Genomic DNA, 25,504 nt, shown 5'->3' with positions numbered 1-25,504 from the left:
ATTATAAGCCGGCATACTAGGAAGAAACTGCAGGCTTAAAGGGGCTTGTAAAACATTTCCTGTGCAGTCTTCCCTGGATGCCCAGCTCCAGCATTTAATCAAATACATCATGGTGGTTTGCAACAGTTTGTCATGGTTCAATCAGGCTTCCTTGAAAAAAGGGGTGGAGATCTGGGCATGTTTGTCAAGCTGTAGCAGCACGCTTCAGTCTAGGAATGATTGCTCTATTCTGTCTAGCCAAAAGCAGGCTGTAAGGAATTGTTTATGGCATCCATGGTAATTTATATTGAGAACCAAACAAGCATCTCTGCAGATTTATATCTTATTTTATTCTTTGACTTTCCTGGATTCCCCTTTGTGTACTCAAAAGAATTCTAGGGGTGCCTCAAGGTCTCAACAGAATGAAGAAATATAATCTAATAGGGTTTGAGTCCATTGATTTCAGATGCTACGAAATTGGGTGACTGTACATTAGTATGTGGGGTATGGGATTTTTTCCCCCTGTTTATGTAAAGAGATTTTGGTCAGTTGCTTTCATATGTTGATCTACAAGTCTGTCCTTTTTTCTTGAATTTGAGAAAGTCACCAAGTTTCCTGCCTAGCTGACTCTCTGGTAGATATATTTGGTCTTGCCTGATGCGAGTGTAAATTTTCCTGTCCCCTATTATTTGCCCTGCAGCTCTGGATAAGTGCCACCTTACAGTGGGCCTTGAGTTTTCTATGGCACCTTAACCCAAGATTTTGTATGCACAATTATGTCCGCTGATTTTGTTTCCTTTCCTGAAATTTGCATGAAGTTAAATTTTTTGACAGCAGATGCACTGGCATGCAGGCCACTTCTCTCCTTTTCTTCTGAAAACAAAATTTGGCTGTTCATCTCAAGTTACTCCTTAAAACTAGAGTGTATTTCTTGGTTTTTCAGTGTGCTGCAGGGAGTCTGGAAGATCCTAAAAGTGTTACTCATCATAAACTGATCCATGCCACCTCAGAACGTGTGCTGTCTGACACAAAAACTGTGGGGGAGGAAAACATCCAAGACAAAGGTATGCAGGTATAATGTCTGGGCCAGAATGCCTAGTTTGGTATGGATTCATGTTGCATGTATGCAGGGTTAGCCTGGGAGCCAGCAACCACTTGCACAGTTGTCCTGGGTTCAACCAGGGGTCATAATCCAGTTTATGGCACCTTTTCAGTATTTTTTTAGTAGACTATTGAGTAAGCATATGCTTATAAGCAGTATTAATGGATATAGCACCATATTTGCACTGCTGTTACATGTCGGTTGCAGTGCTCATGTTTAAAGGAGCCATAGCCAGAATCGGATAGGAACTAGGTGGTTAACCTGAGAGAGGCAAGCTGCTTCTTGGCTTTTGGAGCAGGTTGCCCTACAGGGGTCAGAGCTTTTACCTTGTTTAATTTGTATATGCTCCCTTTTGTTTTGTTATCTGTTGGTAGCTCTTGAGGTCTGGGGTTGGAGACCAAAGACATAAGGCATCCTGAGCACGTGCACCATATAAAAGCTGCAATAAAGGAAGAATATTTATGCTTGTGTGGCTTCTCTCTTTCTAGATGTCTTAATATTAGTAAAAAAACGGGCGCCTCCTCCCCCTCCCAAGATGTCTGATGTATCAGCAGAAGAAAAAGTATGTAAGAGTTGACAGTTATCTCTGATTCTGTATTGTGAAAACTGTTGGTGGCCACATAAATGCATTTTAATTAAAGAGAAAATTGTCTGAACTACTGTAGCTTCAGTTCATTGTCAAGTTTGTTATTGTTTTTTTGTTTAAATTCATAATGTTACCATAAGTATAAAACTTGAAAACAGGAAATACATTCCATCAGTAGGAAAAAAAAGTGTAAGAAAAAAAATCGCATTCAAATGCAATAGTTAGAAAAACTTAGCAATGTGTCGTTTTCTTGCCCTTCCCTCCCTTTTTTTTCTTAATTAACTAGTGAAAAAGTCCCGTTTCTGACACAAATGAAACGGGTGCTAGCAAGGTTTTCCTCGGAGAGTGTATGTTTGAGAGAGTGTATGTGAGAGTGACTGTGTGTGAGAGAGAGAGTGAATGTGCGAGTGTGTGTGTGTGAGTGAGTGAGTCTGGGTGCAAGTGTGTCTGTGAGAGAGTGTGTGTGAGAATGAGAGTGTGTGCAAGTGCGTATGTGAGAGACAGTGTGAGAGAGTGTCTTTCACACAGATAGTGTGTGCGAGAGAGAGAGTGTGTGTGTGTGTGAGACCTAGACTCTCTGTTAGACTGAGTGTATGAGACCAAGAGAGTGTGTGAGTGACTGTGTGACACATAGAGAGTGAATGTGATACAGTGTGAAACATAGAGTGTGTGAGAGAGAGAGAGACCTTGACTGTGAGAGAGAGAGTGTGTGTGTGACAGAGATACCGCCCCCTCCCTCCCTCTCTCTGGTGTCAGGCCCCTCCCCCCTCTCTCTCTGGTATCTGAGCGTTACTGTGCAGGAGGCTGAGCTCTGGCTGTGTTTCAAGGAACTGACCAATCCTATTTAATAGAATGCACCTCCAACATTCTGAAGCCGAGAAACCTCGTGTGGTTGGTCACTTCTGCTTGTGACGAACCCGGAAGTACGTGATGTCAATTCAGGAGATGGATACAGAGAGCAGGAATGCCTCAGCCATGCAGTCAGCTTCAGAATGTTGGAGGTGCGTTTTATTATATAGGATGGGGTTAGTTTATACTACATTCTGTCATATGTAAATTTTCTTAAGCCTTATGTTTTTTTCACCAGATTTCACTTAATGCTTTTATATTTTTCTTATTTCTTTTGGCTGAAATTTATATGTAAGCTCTGGTTTGATTTTTATTTATTTATTTATTTTTTTAGAGGAAACAGGATCAAAAGGCTCCTGATAAAGATGCGATTCTAAAAGCGACAGCCAACCTTCCCTCTTGCAGTGTAGACCGGACTGTTACACAGCACAATATGAGAGATGTAAGTACATGAGAAGATTGGGTTGAATATCCGTGCGGAACGCTTCTTGATACATACAAGCTTTCCAGAGGGGAAAGTGAGAAGTAATAGAAATATAATAGGGAATTAAATAGTTCATTTCCTCTCTCGCTTATACAAACCAGGGCTCTAGGCAAATTACAAGGTAAAAAAATAAAATACAAAACCAGCAGCACAAACAAACATAAACACACAAACTCACATTGAACAGTGACCAACCTCTGAACATCATAAAATGTAGAAAAATGATCAATGACAAATAAACCACCTCTAACTGGGAAAAAAACCTACAATAAAAAAGTAACCAGTTCCAAGCATAATAAAACTACTACTCACTGAGAGAGACATAAAGTGAGCTGTCTTGTGTTAAGCTGAAGGATACTTGAGCTTACGTTCCCAGACATCTTCTGACCTGTATTTCTGTGCTGTAGTCAGTAGATGGCATCTGGGACATATCACTTTTGATGAGGAAAGAATGAGTGGTTCCAATAGCAAAAGAATACGAGAAAGAGGTGTTCTGTAAGTAAGAGTGAAAGGATCTAATGGCAGATGATTAATCATCTCATGGTTTGGTAATGATGATTAATCTTTTCATAGTTGGTTTGGTGCTTTTTTAGAAAACACTTTAGCACTAGATGATGTTTTAGAATCCTCCCCAACAGTCAATTGTGGCATTGGCTTTGAAGCAAAACTGTATTACAGACACGGGGTACGTGCATGCACAGAGTTTAAGGCACGTCGTTAACAATATTAATAATGTCCTGTTGTACTTGTAACTGAGTTTGCGATAACTTGTGATGGGTGGCATAAACCCCTAAAGCAGCGTCCCATGTTGTGAATCGGCTGTAAGTTTTTCATATATGAGCTGTGATGGGTGGACTAAAGGGGATGATTATGGGAACCAAGCCAAAATAGAAATAGTTCTTTAGTTTAAAACAGCTTTCCGAGCTGAACTAAAACAGAATCTGTGGTTTGAAGCCAGAAAGTGGTAGGTTTGAATTTTAAGATTAACAGTAGGGAAGGTAGGCTGTGACAGACCTTCTCAGTGGTAGATGGCTACACAATCCCCCATAAGCATTTCATTTTGATATTTGAGATTTCCTAATTTATAATAATAAAATACAGCATCTCTTATGCAGTCCCTGAATTCATGAGTATCTCTGCATTTGAGATGTGCAACATGTGCAAATTAAGCAGATTAGATGGCCTTCAGCATATGTTTAACAAGAAATGTGTACAACTTGCTGTGTTCAGTATATTCCAGTTTGCATGAAATGTCATAGATCAATCTGTGATCAGTTTGCACCCCCCTCCCCCCCAGCTCCCTGTTTTCAGGATGGGTAGCATAGAGCTTGATCATAAACACACACTACTGTTGGAAAAGAAAAGTGCAGAAAAACTTTCAAATTAATGCAAGAAAATCAGTCTGGAATGTTGTAAAGAACATTAAAGTTTGTGTAATTTGGTGGTTCCTGCAGCATTTCTGTGACCCTAATCCTAAGGATGTGTCCATGTAGAATAAAGTTGTCAGACCTGACTGGGTTGCTTTGCCAGTTTAGGAGACTCTGGCTTGCCAGACAGCTTCTATTTCCTTTTAAATGTGAAGACTAGCACCAGGAGTTCTTCTTCCTCCCTGCCTTACAGTGTATGCAGCACTGACATGCCAGGAAAGTACTGCTGGGCTGACCTGGAAGAGGGTATGAGTGAAGGCATACGTGACATTTTCTCTTGTTTCACCATGTCATTTCATCTTTCAGTTTAGCATCCTCTGCTCAAAGAAAAAAAAATCTGGCAGACTGTATTATTGTTTGCACTTTTGATTGCTTTTAGAGGAGAATGGTAGTAGCACTGTGCCTGAATGGGCAAAAGGTTAGCCGGATAATTGTACAAAAATAAAGTATTCTGTTTGTGTTGTGCGTATACCTGTATTTGTACATATGGCCCATCTCCCCCATATGCGCACACAACTAGTGTTTGCACAGTAACAATCAGTGTGTCAAAAGATTTGTCATATCCAAGGGCGATTTAGGTACAGTAACGAAAATAATTTTTATTGTTTTACAGTTCCAGACAGAGCTCAGGAAGATCTTAGTGTCACTCATAGAAGTGGCTCAGAAGTTACTAGCACTGAACCCAGATGCAGTTGAACTATTTAAGAAGGCAAATGGTATGGGACAAGTTGGGAATCTGTATCCTTTCATTCTCTGTGCCTTTTTCTGATCAAATTATCCAGGGGCATGTCGGTACTGTTTAGGTCAGTCTAGCTGTGTTGAGTAGGCATTTAGTTTTTAGTGAAAAAAAACCCATTTTTATTGAGGGTTTTATAACTCTTACAATAGAACATCAGTAAAACAAAATAGACAACAATCTTCCAACAGCTCCCCTAAGACAAAATTCCTCCCCACCCAGCTTATTCCAACTGTTTATATAAACTTGCAATCCCAATAGAGACAAAAATAATCTTCCATCTGCAACCTCTGTGCCTCTCATGTTACCAAAGGGCATTTAGTTTTAATGTCACACCCTCCAGTAGAGCCTTATGCTGCATGCAGAAAGACAGTGGGTGGACCATGGCATTTGACTCCACATTAATAACAAGGTGTTAAATGCAGACAAAAGCAAGGTTGAAGAAGGAGAAAAGTGGTCAGGACAGATAATGAAAACTTGCTGCTGGCACAGTCCCAGTCCCTGGATCCAAGCACATTTAGTAAGGGTTTTATTTTATGTCTCTTAAAAATTGTTATTTCTGTAAGATCTGTGATCTTGGCAGACCACTAATAAAAACGCACATAAGATACCAACTTTTATTGGCTGAGCCACATGTGCATATAGTGCTCTGCCGTTCCTCCATACACCTCCTGGAGGAAAGTATGCATTTTATAGCCCTTTTATACTTTTTAAAAGCTGAAAATTAACTTTAAAAAGATTTTTCCATGTGGTGTTTAGCTGTTGTATCACCCCCAACCCTTCAGCCTAATGGTACCCAAAGGGGAGCAGATTACGCTGAAGGAGTTCAGCATTTGTTCTAAGTGCTTTACAAGGCAATAACACATTCTGAGAATGTGACTATTTTAAGTATAGGTTGCAAAATAAACACCTTTTAGAATTGCAGGCAACAATTTAGTCTCAGAAGTCATAATGGGGGTAATATTCAGCCATTATTCCCAGATAATGGCAGGCCATATCCGGGTACCAGCATTAAATATCCAGGTATGTGTGGATGATCAGCACTTTACTGAATAAGTGCCAAAATTCAGCCTTAACCAGTTAAACTGGACCCAACTTCACCTCCAGACCATCTGCATAATAGCTGATTTTGGCTTTAGCAGTTAGAAGCAATATTCAGTGGCACTATACAGGTAAGTGCTGCTGAATATTCCCTCAGAGCCCACTCAGTGACAGTTAACTGGGCATGAGACTGTCTTGGTTAAATGGCTTTGAATATCAACCCCAATTATTTTTATTCTGCCAGTTTGCAGGAATCCCTGAATTCTAGGTGGATTTTGTATGCTCTGAAAAAGTACAAAGACTAGAGGACGTGCCGTGAAGTTACTAATTAGTACATTTAAAACAGAAAATATGTCTTCAGTTAATGCATAAGTAAGCTCTGGAGTTTGTTGCCAAAGGAGGTGGTAAAAGCAATTAATGTAGCTGGGCATAAAAAAGGTTTAGACTAGTAGGAAGTGACATCAGCTATGTAGATAAGGAGCCTGGTCTTGGAGCTCTGCTCTCCCCTAGTGGATGATGAGCACTAAAAAGCAGTTCCAAGTGTGGCTGTGCCCTTGATGTATTGAGAGCATACTGACTGAAGGAAGCAACTGATGAACTAATAACAGCAGAAGGACAAGCAGCATAACGCGATGTAATTGGGGACTCGAATGATGGGGAGACCTGGTTGGGGGGGGGGGGTGAGAGATTTAAGGACAATATACAGTGGAGGAGGCAACACTTGATCAAGGTGGAGGGAAAAGGAAAGGGATGGTCATCCTGTTTCACAGGATCCTCTTGAGGAGATTCTCAGTATGAGCAGGGACCTTGTGGGTAGATGGTTAATTTGCCAAGTTAAACTAAATGAAGAGTTTTTCAGTTTTGCCAGTATTTACATACCAAATGAGAATCGGGGTGAGTCTTGCAGCTTATGCCAAAGAGAGCAAGGTTCTGGCAGGCAATTTTGATGCAAGGGTGGGAAGGGGAGGTTTGATTAAGCAGCTGAAGACCATGCTAAGGGGTTTGAATTTGGCAGAGAGATCACAATGCAAGGTATATGTATTTCTCCCATCTGCACATGGTTTATGTAAGGATTATTCTTTGACCTGGTGTTACGAGAGCATACCACAAACACGGAACTGGGTATTATAACTTAGTCTGATCATAAACCTGATTTGTTGGTTTTACAGAGAATAGGAATGAAACAAGGAATAATTTGCTAAGTAAAGATGCAATAGTTGATGCCCACTCATTGAGTATTTTGAACACCATACTGACTCAGAATTGGTATTTGATCCTAAGTATGTTGGTGAGGTATATTCCAAATGTCTGCTCACTGTTAGAGAAGGTATGGGAAAGAGAGAGTTCTGACCCATATATAATGGGATTGCCTGCATATCCAAAGCTTATTTGAAAGCAGTCCAGTACAGGATTAAGAGAATGATTGAGATAGAAGTGCCATAGGAATTTGCTCATCTCTCATGTTAAGAGACCAATATTGGTGACTACGTATCTTCCCACTATTGCTAGAACCTGTGGGATAGTTGTATCCATCAACCAGCAGGTGGAGATAGAGAATTGAAAACTGAGCTGAGACATATCTCTTTTGGCTTCCAGTCCAGCTCCTCAATATTTTCTGTCTCCAGCTGATGGATGGACACACCTTTCACCCTCTGGTTCTGAGTGCTTTGCTCCTGGCCCAGGTGGTCAACTGATCCGCAGTTGAGTTTTGCGGGTGGCTTCAGTTTGCAGTGTCTTATCTGGAGATCTTCAGATCCCTGTTTCTAGTGCCCTGTGAATTTACTACTTCCCTCCCTTCCTCTCCCATGTTTCCTGTGGAGCTCTTTGTTTTAAGTGCAGCAAACTTAAAAAAAAAAAAGGGGGGGGGGGTTATTGGAGAGCATGGGACAGAATCCTGATTCTTTCTCATCTGGGCTAAGACTGGGGACTGTGAACTTGGGGGGAGCAGCAGGCAGCGGTAGCTCTGACTAAAGTTGACTTGGAACTGCTAGGAGGGCTGCAGGTTCTACTTGGTGTAGCTTGGGACTGCATTGTACTGCACTTGTACCAGTCAGGGTGAATGGTGACTCCTGTGGAAGCTTTTAAGTGGTTTTCTTCTGTGGGATCCACCAGCTGGCGTCAGGGCATTGCAGTGCAAGCAAGTCAGGAATCCTATGGGGGGGAAATGGTTGGTGACAGCACGTCTTTGGATTTCGCACAGCATCCAAATATGTTGGGGACTTTAGGCTCTCTGGCAAGGCCAGTGTGCAGTTTTTGAGGTAGGAGAGCGTGGGAACGGGTGCCATTTGTCAGGGTTGACTGGCAGTAAAGAACAGCCTCTATCTGATCATATGTACAACTGCCATTTTACAGCATCAGGATGTGACAGAGCATTCAGCTGCATTGGGATCTTTGTGTTTTCCAGAGTTTATATTGCTCTAGACCAGGCCTTCTTACTGAAGTAGAGACAGACTTGCTGCAAGGTGCTTTAGTGTCTTGCTCCACTGCCCCTCCGGCTCCTAAGAGATCTCATTTAGCCTTATCTGTCCACTCCTGGAGGTCTGTCTCTGCTTCTCCCTTCTTATCTGATGTGCCTCAGTCTATTCAGAGGAACCATCATTGAAGGCACTGTTAAAGGAGGGAGAGCTCCCTCCTGAGGAGGTGGGATGACCCAAAAGTACTAAGGTTATTTCATAAAGAGTGCTCTTGTTCCTGAGGCATTGGTGGTGCTTTCCATTGAGGAGCCTTCTGCTTTGGCATCAGGAGTTCTTTCTTCTTTAAGCATGAGTGAACGTAGAGGTCCTTTTAAGGCCTTCCCAATGCATCCAGACATTCAAGACCCGATTACAGCAGAATGGGTCTCCCTGGATGCGGGGCTGGGAGTGGGAAGAGGCATGGCTTGCATCTACCCATTGGTTCCAGAGGAGAAAGAGAAATGGCAGCTTCCCAGGGTGGACTTCCTTGTTACCTTAGTGACTAAGAAGTCCGCCTTGCCATTGGAAGAGGGTATTTTGCTAAATGATCTACAAGATAGGAAGCTAGAAGACTCGCTGAAATAAGCCTTTGAAGTGGCCTCTTTGGGCCTTCAAGTGACAGTGTGCAACTTGTTCATGAGCTGGTTGATGTACTAGATTTTCAGAAAGCTTTTGACAAAGGTCCTCATGAGAGACTCCTGAGAAATTAAAAAAAATCGTGGGATAGGATATAAAGTTCTGGTGTGGATTAGGAATTGGTTATTGGACAGAAAACAGAGGGTAGGTTTAAATGGCCATTTCTCTCAGTGGAGGAGGGTGAATAGTGGACTGCCACATGGATTAGTATTGGGACTGGTGCTATTTAACGTTTATAAATAATATGGAAATCGGAACGACGAGTGAGGTGATTACGTTTGCAGATGACACATAACTATTCAAGGTTGTTAAAACTCATGTGGATTGTGAAAAATTGCAGGAAGACCTTAGGAAATTGGAAAACTGGGCATCCAAATGGCAGCTGAAATTTAATGTGGACAAATGCAAAGTGATGCACATTGGAAAGAAAATCTGAATCATAGTTACCTGATGCTAGGGTCCACCTTGAGGGTTAGCACCCGAGAAAAAGATCTAGGTGTCGTTGTAGATAATACACTGAAATCTGCTCAGTGTGTGTGGTGGTGGTGGTGGCCAAAAAAGCAAACGGGATGCTTGGAATTATTAGGAAAGGGATGGTAAATATGACCGAAAATACTATAATGCCTTTTTATTGCTCCATGGTGCAGCCTTGCCTTGAGTATTGTGTTCTGTTCTGGTCATCATATCTCAAAAAAGATATAGCGGAATTAGGCCTCAAAGAAGAGTGACCAAAATGATAAAGAGGATGGAGCTCCTTTCATATGAGGAAAGGCTAAAGAGGTTAGGGCGCTTCAGCTTGGAAAACAGACAGATGAGGGGAGATATGACTGAGGTCTACAAAATCCTGAGTGGTGTAGAACGAGTAGAAGTGATTCTTTTTTTTTTTTTTTTTTTTTAAACTCGTTCCAAAAAGTACAAAGAATAGGGGAAGCTCAATGAAGTTACATGGAAATACTTTTAAATATAGGAGGAAATATTTTTTCACTTAACGAATAGTTAAGCTCTGGAGCTCTTTGCCAGAAGATGTAGTAACAGTGGTTAGCATATCTGGATGTAAAAAAGGTTTGGACAAGTTCCTGGAAGAGAAGTCCATAGTCCGGTATTGAGACAGTCATGGGAAAAGCCACTTCTTTCCCTGGGAATGGTAGCATGGAATGTTGCTACTATTTGGGATTCCAGAATGTTGCTACTAATTGGGTTTCTTCCAGGTACTTGTAACCTGGCTTAACCACTGTTGGAAACAGGATACTCGGCTAGATGGACCATTGGTCTGATCCAGTATGGTTATTCTTTTGTTTTTATGTTCTTATGATGATGTTCTTATGAAGTGGCGTCAGTAGTCAGTAACACAAGACGGGCGCCATAATGCCCAGTTGGAAGCGGGGTCTGTCTACTTGGCGGATGCCGTTTATGACGTTACGGCCCTCAGTATGTCTTTTGGCTGTCACAGCATATCAGCAACTCTGGTTGTGGCATTTGGCAGCGGATACAGTGTCAGTTACATCTAGTTAAACTGCCCTTTCGGGGCAAGTGGCTATTTGGAGAAGATATCAGTAATTTGGTGAAAGAACTGGGCGAGTGAAGCCATAGCGGTTGCCAGAGGGTAAACCAAAAGCCTTTGGTCATCCATTTTCAGGAGGCTCTCAATCTCGATTTCGAGACTGGTTCCAGCCTGCTTATCAGCAGTATGTTCAGAAATCTCGCTTTCAGGCACACCTGTCTTCCTTTCTTGCAGACAGGCAGTCCTCTCAGTCAGCTAGAGCACCTAATGCCTTCAGAGCTTTGCAGTGATGTGAGGCTGATCCATTCTTCTCTGCCTCTGTTGGGAGAATGTCTTCAGGAGTTTCAAGAGGTGTGTGCCAAACTGACGCCAGACCAGTGGGTTCTGGATATTCTTACAGAAGGTTACAAGTTGGAGTTCTCCTGCCCAGTTGCTCCTCTATTCTTGAAGTCTCATTGTTGAAAGGTAATCAAAATGGTCAAGGTTTACGCCTCTGTAAAATCCTTACTGGCGCTCCGGGCTATTGTTCCAGTTCCCAAGGTCAAACAGGGACAAGGCAGATACTCCATCTACTTTGTTGTCCGAAAGAAGGAAGGCACCTTTCGTCTGGTTTCAAAGGTCTAAAATGCTGCCTCAGTGACCTACTTTTGCATGGAAACACTAAGAGCAGTCACAGCCTCGGTTCAAGCGGGAGAATTTTTCGTTACCCTTGATCTCAAGGAGGCATACTTGCATATACCCATATGGCTGCCACATCAGAAGTTTCTACGTTTTGTGGTGCTGGGCCATCGCTTCCAGTTCAGAGCTTTGCCCTTCAGTGTCGCCACGGCGCCAAGAATGTTTTCCAAGGTTATAGTGTTGGTGTTGGCCTTCCTTCAGTGCCAGGAAATCGGAGTTCACCTGCATCTCGACAACTGGCTCATTCGTGCATCATCCTATTCGGACAGCGTGGTAGTGACGGACAGTTATCTGACTTCTGCAGTAATTGGATTGGGTGGTCAATGTTGAGAAGAGCAGACTAACTTTACCGCAGACGTTGGAGTATCTGGGCATTCTATTCGACATAGCTTCGGGAGAGGATCTTCCTTATGGAACGCAGGAGTCAAAGCTGGTTCAACAGATTCTTCTTCTCCTCATTCAAGACAGGCCCAGAGTCTGGGGACTACAGGTTCTGTGGAAGTGGCGCCATTGGCAAGGGCTCATATGCAGCCATTACAGGAGTCTCTTCTCAGTCGCTTGTCTCCGGTGTTGCAGATGTACTACCTGCCAGATGGAGTATGCAGCAGTGGTTTTCATCAAGGAATTTGACTGTTGGAGCTCCTTTTCTGATAATACAATGGGAGATGGTGTTGGTGAGAACAGATGCCAGAAAATCAGGTTGTGGGGAGCTTTATTACAAGTTCCATCTGGCACAGGGCACCTGGACAGAATAGGAGTCTCAGGGGTTGATAAATTGCTTGGAGCTCAGGGCAGTGCGGAATGCCTTATGTGGCAGGGGTCCTGGTCTGAGTTTTCTCCAGTAATGTGATGACGGTGACTTATCAACAAGCAAGGTGGCCTCTCTCATGAGTTAGGTAGAGAAAAATCTTCTCTGCTTGACTTCAGCTCATATCTCTGGGTCCCTTGAATGTGGAGGTGAACTTTCTCAGCAGGCACTCCTTGGACTTAGGAGAATGGGAACTATCCAGCCAGGGTTTTCAGCTGATAGTGGACCGATGGGGTTTTCTGCTTCTGGACTTGATGGCGACGAAAAGGAATGCCAAAGTGTCCAAGTTCTTCAGTCATCGGAAAGAACTGGGCTCGATGAGGATCGATTTCTACTGCAGCCCTGGCCGGAGACACGTCTACTGTATGTCTTCCCTACTTGTTCCATGGTATGCTGTATATTGAAAAGAATCCCCTTCTTTCCATCTTCCGCAAGTACACAGCTTACTGAAGCAAGGTCTGGTGCTCATGCAGGATTTGTGCCCCTTTGGTCTTACAGCTTGGCCATTGAAAGGTCTCGGTTGAAATGAAATGGTTATTCTGATTTGGTTATTGCTACCTTGCTTCAGGCTTGGAAACGCTCTACATCCATGGTGTATGCAAGGGTGTGGATGATGTTCAAGGTCTGATGTTCTGTTTGTGGATTTTATCCTCCCTTCTCTGCTCAGATCACACATGTCCTAGCATTTCTCAGCAGGCCTTCAGAAAGGATTGGTGTTGGGTTTTCTAAAAGTTCAGGTTGCAGCTTTGGCCTGTTTTAGGGGCTGACTACAGAAGACGTGTCTTTTGGTTCACTGGGATATCGTTCAATTCTTGCAGGGAGCAGGCCACTTGAGGCCTCCCTTTCATAATCTGTGTTCAGAGTGGAACCTTAATTTAGTACTTTGGACTCTTCAGAAGCCACCTTGAAAGATCTTATGTGAAAGACAGCGTTCTTGGTGGCTGTTGCGTCAGCACTTAGGGTTTCTGAGCTTTTTGACAGCAGAGGTCTCCCTAATCATGGTTCCACAGTGTCATCCTGGGAGGAGACTACCTTACTGTCTCCGGTGGATGTTTGCAAGATGGCGATGTGGTCAGTGCTGCATACCCTTTTGTCAAGCACTACAGGGGGACATTGCAGCGTTTGGAAACTAGCTTTGGCCCTCAGGGAGGCAGTACCAGGATCTTAACCACAGGGACTGATTTTAAACATCACACAGGTTCTGGAATAGTGGGAATCTAGGTAATGGAAGGAGAAATTAAGTCTTACCTGATAATTTTTTTTCTATTAGTCCTTCCCAGTATTCCAGAGGCCCGCCCAAGGTTTCTCAGTGAAATAAAGGGTCAAATAATGACTGTCTCCTTCCTTCCTATCTCTTGTTCTCTACAAGTTGTCCAGAGATGAAAGGTCCACACATGCTTGCTTGTCTGGTTAGTGTTAGGTTAGCGAGTTGTTTAAGGTTGTGCTTAATCTGAGTTTCTCCTTACTGCTTGTCTACATAAATATTGAGGAACTGGACTGGATGTCAAGAAAGATGTCTCAGCTTAGTTTTCAGTTCTCTATCGCCGCCTACTGGTTGATGGGCACAACTATCCAACAGGTTCTAGAATAGTGGAAAAGGACTAATAGAAAGATAATTCAGGTAAGACCTAATTTCTCCTTGAATGCTGCCAAAATGATTGTGAATATAGAAGAACCTCAATGAAAGTAAATCAAAATACACTAAATGCCTCTATAAAAAGAATGATGTCCAATGATAACAGTAATAATAAATATTTTGATAGTAGAGTCCTCAGTGTAGAGATTCAAAATGAGATATAGACACTGCTCTTCTCAGATACATCCATGTGAAATGAGATCCGCTACCACAGCTGAAGCTTCGCACTATCATCGGATGCAACCATGTGCTTTAATAGTGAAAGTGCACCAAAGTAAAAGTGCAGTAACGGTGAAATATAACAAATCTGTTTGAAATATAGTCAATTTGGAAGCCTCTCCATTAGGAACCCTTGGATTGAATTTAAGGTTAGAACATCTATACATAGAACACACTGCTCTTCAAAATGGCAGCTGTAAAGTTTGATTGACTGACTTATTTGTGAGCATAGTTTAACATTATGAACTAGCATAGTTACAGCATACAGAGACTTGGCGTTTAATTTACGTTGACTAGATTTCAGAGAGATTTGTTGTTCCCTGTTTTACTGTAGTGTACTTTCACTATTAAAATGCATGGTTGCATGCAATGAAGGTGTGAACTTTCAGCTGTGGTAGCTGATCTCATGTCACACAGCTGTGTATCTGAGGAGAGCACTGTGTCTATCTCAGTTGGAATCTCTACACTGAGGACTCTGCTATCAAAATATTTATAGTTACTATTATTGTAATCTCTCTGACAGTCTTTTTATAGAGCACAGTGAGAGCATTTTTGCATTGAGCCAAAATGATTGTAGCTTCATGGAAGCACGTTAGCGCACCAGCCCTGGAGAACTGATACAGTAGGATGTGGGAACTATATAAAATTGGGCAAGCCACTGTACTGTGGAGAAGATATGGGAGCCATTTATGTGGATATTCTCTTGATCATAGACAGGATGGGTGTGAAGACCTAGCCCTTAACTTACAAAGGGGTGAGAGTGGGGTAGGGAATAGGGGTGAACTGAATGATGGAGTTAATTTGTTAGAATGAAAAATGAGGATAAAGTTGGAAAACTTTATAACTTTAGGATGTAAATGTTCTGTATTGATTATGCTTTGATGGTGCAAATGTAAATGTGTCAGATGTCAAGTTCTGTTGTCCCACTTGTTCAGGAAACTCTTGAGGGAGGGGGGAGTCAAACAAGTTCCTGGAGGAAAAGTCCAGTTAAGGTACATTTTGGGGAAATCCTACTGCTTATCTCTGGGACTAAGCAGCATGAAATCTTGTAACTTTTGGGGGGGGGATCCCACCAGATACTTGTGACCTTGATTGATCACTGTTGGAAACAGGATACTGGACTTGATGAACCTTTGGTCTGACCTAGTATGATAGTTCTTACTTATAATCTTGCAGCAATGCTGGATGAAAGTGAGGAGGACAGAGTGGATGAAACGGCCCTGCGTCAGCTGACAGAAATGGGGTTTCCAGAGAATCGAGCAGTGAAAGCTCTTCAATTAAATCAGTATGTACCATTGGAATCTGCCTGGGTTAAGTCTCTTTCTGGACAAACCTTCTGTCCAAACTTCAATCTTTCTTCTTGCTGTTGGTGGCCAGTATCACAGCAGCACTCTGTGGAATGGTCCATAAAGTTTTTATTTGTTGTGACAATAAACATAAATAGTAAAATGGCCTCCCTTGCTGAGGAGGAGATTTTTTATCTGATTTTGCTGACAGGTCTGTATTTGAATGATAGCATGATGGTGGAAGAGCATAGCTAAGACTGCACACTTACTCGTGTTCTAGGTAGCTGTATGCTAAGCTGTGTACCAAATGTACTGGAACCTTTGCAGCTTTAGTTTGTTGAGTGATGGTATTGAACCTACATTGACACTTATGGAGTAGGAACTGCGATTGCTGAATCGATCTGTGGTGTTTTTATGTCGCCCAGTTCTCTGCTGTCTGCATTGGCCCCAGGTAAAATATGTGGTGTTCTCTAACTAGTTGGCCTTACCTACACATGTGTTTATAGTTCTGACCTTGCCTGTCTGTCTTAATCAGTCACTACTTCCTGTTTTCTTTATTCACCTATCACTTGCATACCAGGTAGAGTATCGTATAAATAAGGTTGTATAATAGCATCATATGTACTGGTGCAGATAAAGGGTCATGTAATTCTCAGATTGCAGTAGAGGTAAGGGAGGGTAGTGTGCAGTAGGTACTGCAGGATTGCATGACTGCATGATCAGTAATATACATTGCTACCATAAGATAAAAGTACACAGAACAGGCCAGTAATATACTTATTATGCAACCTGTGTAGTTCCACCCATAAGATCACCCCATTATACACTTTGTGATGATTTAAATCACCTTGGAAACAGGATATCATTTCTCTACAGCTTTTTATCTAAAATGACTCCTAAGGTCTCAGAGTTGGCAGTAGAAAGGAACTGTGCCTTGAATGCATGACCCTGGATGCGTTTTTCATAATTCATAATCTAGTGCTCACTCTAACAACCAGACTGTGTGCTGCCTGCTTCCCACCTTTTTATTTATTTAGAATTTAGTTCACACCTTTCCAGTTGGAGTTCAAGGTAAGTTACATTCAAGTACAATAGGTTTTCCCTGGCCCCAAAGAGGCTTATAATCTAAATTCGTACCTGTGGCGAATGAGGGTTAAGTGAGTTGCCCAAGGCTTCAAGGACTGTCAGGTGGACTTGAACCCTGGTCTTTCTGGTTCACAGCCTAGCCTGCTAACCACTAGGTGGCTACTTCACTTATGGGATCGTGAACTGGGAAGAATCCTCAGATACAAATTTAAAGCTCTCTTTTGTTAACCATGTAACCTTGGGAGTCATTTTACTTCCATTTGCTTTGAGATTAGGTTGAAAATGAGGCATTTGTCAGAATTTGACTTATTTTCATAAGTAGCTTGAAAATTGTTTCAGAAGAATACAGATAACTTATTTTACTGTCAGTTACCAGTTTGACATAGCTGCACCACCTATATTTTGGACTTGAACACATGAGGGTTTCTCATTGGTGCTCAAATTTAGCTGTATTTCTTTTATTCTCCAGCATGTCAGTAACACAAGCCATGGAGTGGTTGATAGAGCATGCGGATGATCCCACAGCTGATACACCTCTTCCAGGCCAGTCAGCCCCAGAAGCAGCAGTGCCATCCATGGAAGCAGCTGGTGGGTCAGCTGCAGAAGCCAGCGGACAAGATACCACCAAGGATGAGCTCACAGAAATCTTCAAGAAGATACGCAGGAAAAGAGAATTCCGCCCTGATCCACGGGTAAGTCTCGCTTTCTCTTTATTGTATCTAAAAGGCAAGTATTACTAGGTTAACATTAGTATGCATATCTAACTGTTCAAAATGCACTTTTAATTTCAAAGGAATGGAACATTTCCAAAGCAAATCAGTTATTTCAACCAGTCTAATTTTATTCTTGACATTTCTCTCTGACTTTAAAGAACTGAAGCAAAGACATCTGGGGAAATTATTGCAACATTTTAAGCTAGCACTTTTTTTTCTGAATCTACTTTTGTATGATTTCTGCAATGCTGCTTTAGAAGATAACTTTTAAAGTCTGATCCAGACTTTTTGCTGCCTGTCCATAACCCTCGGCTATATCAGCCAGGAAAGGACACACCTCTGGCTAAAGTAGTTCTTTGAGTGCATGTATATGCACTGAACATATTTTGGCTTTTAAAGGGTCATGGATTTGATATACCACCTTTCTGTTGTACAACCAAAGTGGTTTACATTTATTATATATAAGTACTTTGTCTGTCCTTACTGGGCTCACAATCTAAGTTTTTGTAGCAGATGATTAACTCTGACCTGCTGTTTGAATTCTGCTAGTGGCTTTCACTAAATCTAACAGACGTTGTCTTCTGGTTTAGGCCATCATTGCCCTGATGGAAATGGGCTTTGATGAAAAAGAAATTGTAGATGCTCTCCGTGTAAACAACAACCAGCAGGATGCAGCTGTGAGTATCTGTTTGTTTATTATTGTAAAGTGGAAAGATGGCAGAAGTTCAACAAATTTACTGACTGTGAGAGGTCTGAATTATTCTGATGTAAAACACAAAATTAGTAGTTAGAACATAACATTCAATAATTCTTTTCATGGCTATAACTTGCTTGTAAAGAAATGGGCTTGGTCTGAAAAATAATTTGATACTTTGTGACAAAACTGCAGGTTTAAAATGTCATAAGAAAAAATGAACTTTAAGGTGGCAATTTTCAGTGTCCACATTGGGATGGCATCCATGGATATGTTTTGTATGTAGATTTTGCAGCAGTTTTCAAAGCACAAGTATTCAAGCATGTAGTCACTTTGAAACTTGCCAGGGGTAACTTTTTTTTTTTTTTTCTTTGCTCAAGCTCTTAGTATGGGTGTCTTTCATGGAAAACGGATGGTATGCAGTGGAAAATTCTATCTACACTTGAACACTTCCACCCCCCAACTTAAACATGACCTCGGGAGCTCCTTTCAATGCAGCTAGAAGTTTATTCATGGTGAAGAGTGTGTGTAGTTTTTAGCTGCGTTGAAGAACGGTAGTTTTCAGCCAGCCTGTTTATGCACATAAATCGCTATTTACCCATGTAAATGGCTTTGAAAAAACTGTCATTCAAATATGTGGAGCATAGGGAAAAGGTGGGTCTAAAATCTGGGCCTCTTGGAAAGGAATAGAAAATAAGACAACATAATGTGTGTCTCGGTCCATGGTGTGTCCTCAACTTGATTACTGTGTGCAATTCTGGTTGCCATATCTCAAAAAAGATAAATAGCAGAATTGGAAAAGGTTCAAAGAAGAGCACCCAAAATGATTAAAGGACTGGAACTCTCATATGAAAAAAGGCTTAAAAGGTTTGGGTTCTTCAGTTTGGAGAAGGCAGTGGAGTGGGGGGGGGGGGGGGGATATGATAGGGTATACAAAATCCTGAGTGGAGTAGAGCAGGTGACCCTGAATAGATTGTTTACTCTTTTTCAAAGATTACAAAAATGAGGACTTCTGGGTATGGCTGCCAAGCTGAGTGGATGTGTGTACCCTCATCCCTCTTCCTCCTTGGGACTGACCTAAAATAGGTTTTTGTAGCTAAATGGAAGCATCTACAAAGCTCAATATTTAGGTGCAAAAGAACAGGCGTGGATGTATACTGGCACATCTCTCCCCCCCCCCCCCCCCCACACACACACATTTTCACAAGTTTTCCATGCATCATATTTGAATATATTTAGCTTGAATTTGTGATGATGTCACGTGATGAGATGTCCACAGTGATGAAGTGTCACCAAATGGGAATCTTCCTATTCTTTGCGATTCTGCCACTTGTGATTTGGATTGGCCACTGTTGGCAGGATACTGGGCTAAATGAACCATCTGTCTGATCCAATATGGCTATTCTTATGTCTACAAGGGCCAGCTGGAAACAGTACACAGCAGAAGAGTTATACAAAAGCCTGGGGAGGAAGGGAAGATACCTGGTACTACTATAGTGACCCGGCTGGCCATAAGTGAGGGTAGGTCTTTTGACGGGCCATTCCAGCTAGCCTTCAGCATGTGTATCACACGAGTATGGCTTCTAGGGTTGGTTATATTATATCAAAAGGGGAATATGAGTGATAAAAAGAAATTTAGAAAATACATCAGAATATGTAACTAGCAGTTTTGTAACAAGATGGTGCAACCCATCAGAATTAAGTCATCAGCTGATTGCTGCAGGGTATCCTGGAGAGGAGGCTAAAATTACTGTTATGTTGATCTGTTTTTGCCTTTCAAGCCTAAAAGGTGATGTGATGATACTTGTTATGCAGGATACCTGTTTCTCTAACTTTACTTCATTTTTTTTGTATGTCTTTGTAATTGGAAGCAACTGATTTTGTTTGATTTGCAGTGTGAGTGGCTGCTGGGAGACAGAAAGCCTTCACCAGAGGATTTAGACAAAGGAATCGATACCAGTAGTCCTCTGTTTCAAGCCATTCTGGACAATCCAGTGGTACAGTTAGGCTTAACAAACCCCAAAACACTGTTAGGTAAGTGTGTAACTGCTCACTTATAGAACCCAGGATCTAAATTTGGAAAAGTGAGTATCCTGTGCCCCTAATATTATACAGGTCATACATCGGAGTAAGTAGATACAGATGGTGCACACTAGTAGTTTTTGCATGGGCCCGATGCAGAGACCTGCTAGAGAGAACTTGAATCATTACACGAGCAGCACTTAAAAGCCAAAAGATTCTTTTTGTGCAGTTGAGACCAAGTTAATGTTACTGCATACACTTTTTGGTGAGAGACAGCAGCTTTTGCTCTTCAATTAAATGGAAACTTCAATTTGTCTAAAGAGTTGAGCCTGTTTTCACATTCACTTACATACCCCACTGTAGGAACAGATAGGAATTGTTAAAATAAGGGTCTGCAGAACTCTATGCATTAAAGGGGGAGTTGGGGAATGTGTACAGAAATCCATTAGGAGATGGATTTTGACTTTGTCTCCATTTAAGATGTCGGGCTACGTTGTTGGAGCTCCCCTCCCCCAGATAAAGGAATAGCAGTGCAGACTTAGTCATACCTTGGCATCTCAAAGAGTCTCTGATAATGATCACCGCTGTTTTCTCTATTGTCACAGCTGGGTGAGAATATGGTGGGATTCTTGCTGCAGTAACTGGTAACAGTAGTTCTGCAGTTACAAAGGGGCCAGGGGTCTGCTGGTGACAGAACAGAACATGCATATATTACAGACTTGTCATCCTATTGCTACAATGTATTGTGACTTGGAGTCCATGCCCCCTTCAAGGAGAACAACTTTTGGATAACACAGTGTGCCACAGAATACCTGCAGAATCTGTTGTATTAAATCATCTGCTTAGATGTAATGGAGTTTAGTCTCCAAACATCTTCTCACTTAAGTACAGTGTACCAGCTGTCTCTTGCCTTCAAGTCTAACACCCCTTTGACATATCTTGACAAACAGGATGTACAGCAAAGAATTCTCCAGGCCTGAAAAACAAATTTAAAAGAAATGACCATGCTAGTACTTCAGTATCAAGCTTACTAAGTCATTGGTTTTCAAAATGCAGGACATGCATTAAGGTGGATGGAGCTTAATTGCCATCAAAGGTGCCAACTAAGAGTTTCTGCAATTGAGCTCTCGGGGCCAAAATAGTAACCAGTCACATTCTTTGCCTTTCTTGGAGTTGTGCCCTGTGTTTTCCAAGTCAAAAAGTCCACTAGCCTGTAATAGAGACCTTAAGCAAGTTAAGCCACACATCTGCAGTTACCCTTTCCCATACCTTGTACGTTTATACCAAAACTTGTTTTTACCTGCATGGTAGCTTTTCTGTAAACATTTGAGAGTTAAATCCCAAATTCTTTGGGGGGGGGGGGGGGAGGGGAGGGAATGAAAGCATGAAAGGGAGCACATATATAGCTGCTTTTATCTGCAGAAGTATGAGCCTGAGAAATAACTTTGACATTTTTATGACAGCATTTGAAGACATGCTGGAAAATCCTTTGAACAGCACCCAGTGGATGAACGATCCGGAAACTGGGCCAGTTATGCTTCAGATATCTAGAATCTTCCAGACGTTGAACCGGACGTAGGGGACACCTGGGCCCCTCCAGTTGCCACAGTCCCACTTCTTGCTGTACCCTTCTTTGAAGTTTTCAGAAGAAGCATGAAGGGTATTTAAAGAGGGGCCTGGCCTTGGTGCTTAGGACAGCAGAGAGTGAGTACTTACGGCCAGCAGGAACGTAGTTGCCTTGTGGAGCTTTTAGTTGGTTTGAAGACTTTATGCTTTAAGATGTTTTTCAGCTGAAATAAAGGGCAGGGCAGGAGAACAGTTGTTAAAAACCATGATGCATTCATTTATCATCTTTATTTATTTATTTTTTTTGTGGGGAAAGAAATTGCTATTCTGATAAGTTAGCACCATTTGTATTTTAAAATCTTGCTCTGGTTTAGAGACAGGCTGAAAAATCATGGCCATGTTTGCAAACCTGCAGCCATTATCTGAGCATTCCCCCTCAAGTAGGGTTTTAGCATATTGTGATCATGGATCATGGTTTGATAAACCCTGCCTAACAAGCTGTGTTGTGGTAGATAATGGGAGGAGTTTGTGTTCGCTGATAGTGATATGATAAACCTCACCCACAAGCAAAGGCTTAAACAGTGTATTTGCCATTGCTCATTACAATCCAATAAACTCAGCCTACAGGAGAAAATCCAGAAAATGGGCGCGGTTTAATCTTTTAACCAGATTTATTTATTTTTTTAAATGACTTGGATCTAGTCCAGTTGGCCAAAAATCTAACAATAGTTTGCATCCTGTTCACATGAAAATTTATTAAAGGGGATATATTGTTCCAAATAAAGGATGATGGTACTCCTGTATAAGATGTTTGATCTGTACATGTTTAGAATGTCTGTGTGTTTTTCTTTTCAAAAAAAATTTTTTTTTTTTTTGGGGGGGGGGGGGGAGGGTTAAATACACCTGAACACTGGTTGCCTCTTGCATCCATTCGTTGTAATAAATGTGCACTGAGGCCATTTTAACTGGTTTCTATTGTGTTTCTTAACTTATTTTATCATTAAACAAAAATAAATTTTTACTGAGCTCTGTCTAGTAAGAATCTCTGGTGTCATCAATGAGCAGAGGACAGGGTCTCTCCAAAGCTACATCTTCTGTGTCCTGTTAAAGTTGCAATTGTGTTAGCTTAATTTTTGTTTGGCTAGCATGACTTGTCAGTAGTTGCGTTTAGTGCTGCTGAGTGTTACTATTTGTTGTAGTTGATTTATTTTCACAAAATTATGTGAGCTATAATGTGGTTAATAAGAAAAGGCCACAGTATTTTTCTTGCTTCCAGTTGGCAGTGTAAATTACATGATGATCAAAAAGCTGCTACAGCCCTGGCAACCAATCAGAGAAGTGTCTACATAATACTTAAGTGCTCTGATTGGTGAATGGAGAAATTAAACTAAATAGGTGGATGCTGAGGTTGTAGAGGGCAGGGAGGAAGCAATAACTAGTGCATTTCTAAATTGGTTTCCTTAACTTTACACCCTTAATTGTTTGTCCAGGGTGTAGCCCTACTCAGTAGCACTATACAAACTTAACTGGCAGAGTAGAAGTACTGGCTAATTAAAAAATTGTGCAGCTGATGTCAGCATTCTTAAGTTTGTCTGACTTGTATCTGGCTATTGTTTACAAAAGGTCACAGACTATTAGATGTAGGGTGTTAATTATTGTGCATCTCTCTACAGTGTTCAAGGACAGCCCCCACGCTATCCAGATGGGCTGGCCTGGAGTTCAGTCAAGTGTGCATGCCTTCTTGGTCAGACACTAGGAAATCATTTAATTTGAATGTAAAGTAGCTTTAACATTAGACTCCTTAGCATGTGAGCACATACCTCCTTCACACTTCTGAATTTGCTTGTTTGGAAAGCACAGTTACATCGCTCTCTTTAGCTATTTGTTATATTAGCCCAGTAAAAAATATCACAGGCTACATAAACTCCAGTATAGTGAGAGCCGAGCTGGCATCAGACTGCTTGTACTGCCAGCAGCCGCTAAGCATCCAGATTTTACACGCAGGTTAGTGTGTTCTTCAGATATCTAGGAAGGTACTTAGCACCTGGCTGACACCAGGCTAGCAGGTTTGACAGGCAAGGAAGCTGTCCTTAAGTTCTCTGCTCTTCGAATTGATACTTGGTTCTTAAAAATCCATATGCATTTTTTAAAACTGCACTTTTTAAACAGCTGTACTGTTCAGTACTTATTTCTAATTTAAACAAAACACATAAATGAATTTCTCAGTGAATAAATTGTATTATTTTATCCCTCTACTCTGTTTTCTGCTTATTTCTGTACACTGAAAAAGTTTGTTAAAAGTGAACACATTTTTGCTAAATTGGATTAAAGATGGCATGTGTCTTATAGCCAGTGTCCATGCTAGCACTCGAACCATTCATGTTTCTGCAGACTGCTAGATTTTATTCACAGTGAGAAACATGTTTTTTTTTTAATAGGTACATAGCTCCATCTTTTATTTAGAGTTGGTGAGGCTACCAAATATTTTCTGCAGGCTTTTCAGCAGACAGCTTAAGGCCCAGCCAGTGGAAGCCACCATTCCGTGCCCTGAATTTCAAGTTTTTGCAATACCTATCTGTGAACTTAACTGATGGTAAGATTTGGATTTCTTTATCATCCACCCAGTGACTCTTACTAACAGGTGAAATCACACTCCTGATTGTTGTCTCCATTTTTTTTTTTTTTTGGTTGCATTCAAAGAGAAGGTACCTCAGCATATTGGTTGCCTTGGTCAGTATGGCAGCGCACTCACACTTTACTGTACATCCCTAAGTAGTGCTGGGAGTGTCTATGCTGGAGGAGCCTTCAAAAACCTTTTCTAAAGAGTAGGATAAAAAATTAAAATGAAAACAGAAGTTTAATAATTGTGTTTAGGAGGGCAATAGCTTAATCGTTCGGGTGAATATCACCAGCATTGACACTAATTCTCAGCAAGTACTGACATGAGAGGTCCCAGGGAGGGTGCATTAATTGGTGCAGGTGTGCCACGTCAGCTGCATTTCTGAGAAGGGTGGTGTCCTCATTCTAGTTCAGGTCATGTCTTGGTCGCATCCCAAGTCTAGTTCTCATGTGCCCTGTTTTAGTTATTAATTGTAATTCTTTCAAGGATGGAGAGAATAAAGGTCAGAAGGTAACTAATGGGCACAATTTTTTTTTTTTTAGGACAGACTGAAAAGCAGGGGCACAAAAAGATTCCAGTTTTTCCTTCTTGCCTTATTAATTTATGTAAGAAGACTTCCTAGTCTCTTATTTTATTGCACCTTTATGTGAAAACTGAAATGCACAGAGATCTTGATATTCACCATTTCTAAGCTTGTATCTTGGCATATTTTATTTATTGCATTTGTATCCTACATTTCCCCACCATATGGCAGGTTCAGTGTGACTTACATATTGCTAAAAAGGCGGTTACAAAATTTAGATTTGTAGTACATAATACAGAAGTACAATAAACGCTTAGGTTGATATATTAGCATATTGTGAGAGAGGTTAATATTGTCACTGTTGTAAAAAGCTGCTCTGATGTAGTTCAGCATGCAGCACCAGATGGAGCATCCCAGGAATGTCCACATGGTGGCTATGAAATGGCTTTTTATGCAGATATTTTATTTCTCAGCAGTTGATGGTGAGCACAGAGTACCCGGGGAAGCTTTCTGTTCCCCATGAGCACTCACAGAGCAATGGGGCCTGATGGGATACACCCAAGGGTGCTTAAGGAACTCAGAGAAGTTCTGTCGGCTCCGCTGACAGTCCTCTTCAATACTTCCTTAGAAACTGTAGTGGTCCCGGTGGACTGGAGAAGGGCGGATGTGGTTCCTTTGCACAAGAGTGTGGAAGTAAGGAGGAGGTTGGGAATTACAGACCTGCCAGTCTGACCTCGGTGGTGAGTAAGCTAATGGAAACGCTTCTAAAGAGGAGGATTGTGAGATTTCTTGAATTACATGGAATGCGGGTTCTGATGTAGCATGGCTTCACTAGTGGCAGGTTGTGTCAGAAGAATCT

The 25,504-nt window shown here is 41.6% G+C and overlaps 1 protein-coding gene across 1 annotated transcript in view; it reads left to right on the top strand.

Moving 5' to 3' along the window:
* Positions 1-23,757, top strand: part of UBAC1 (UBA domain containing 1) — a 39,413-nt gene extending 15,656 nt beyond the window's left edge. Inside the window, exons 2-10 of the mRNA XM_030207611.1 lie at positions 923-1,043; positions 1,570-1,643; positions 2,851-2,958; positions 5,041-5,143; positions 15,312-15,420; positions 16,977-17,199; positions 17,811-17,897; positions 19,810-19,948; positions 21,400-23,757. Coding sequence (XP_030063471.1) covers positions 923-1,043; positions 1,570-1,643; positions 2,851-2,958; positions 5,041-5,143; positions 15,312-15,420; positions 16,977-17,199; positions 17,811-17,897; positions 19,810-19,948; positions 21,400-21,515 — 1,080 coding nt within the window. The 3' untranslated portion in view covers positions 21,516-23,757. The remainder of the gene's footprint in view (positions 1-922; positions 1,044-1,569; positions 1,644-2,850; positions 2,959-5,040; positions 5,144-15,311; positions 15,421-16,976; positions 17,200-17,810; positions 17,898-19,809; positions 19,949-21,399) is intronic.
* Positions 23,758-25,504: the final 1,747 nt, after the last annotated feature.

This window comes from Microcaecilia unicolor, chromosome 6 (genome assembly GCF_901765095.1).
Source record: "Microcaecilia unicolor chromosome 6, aMicUni1.1, whole genome shotgun sequence".
In the NCBI taxonomy this organism is placed as follows: domain Eukaryota; kingdom Metazoa; phylum Chordata; class Amphibia; order Gymnophiona; family Siphonopidae; genus Microcaecilia; species Microcaecilia unicolor.
Note: the sequence above shows the minus strand (reverse complement) of the source record. Positions and strands in the feature narration are given on the sequence as shown.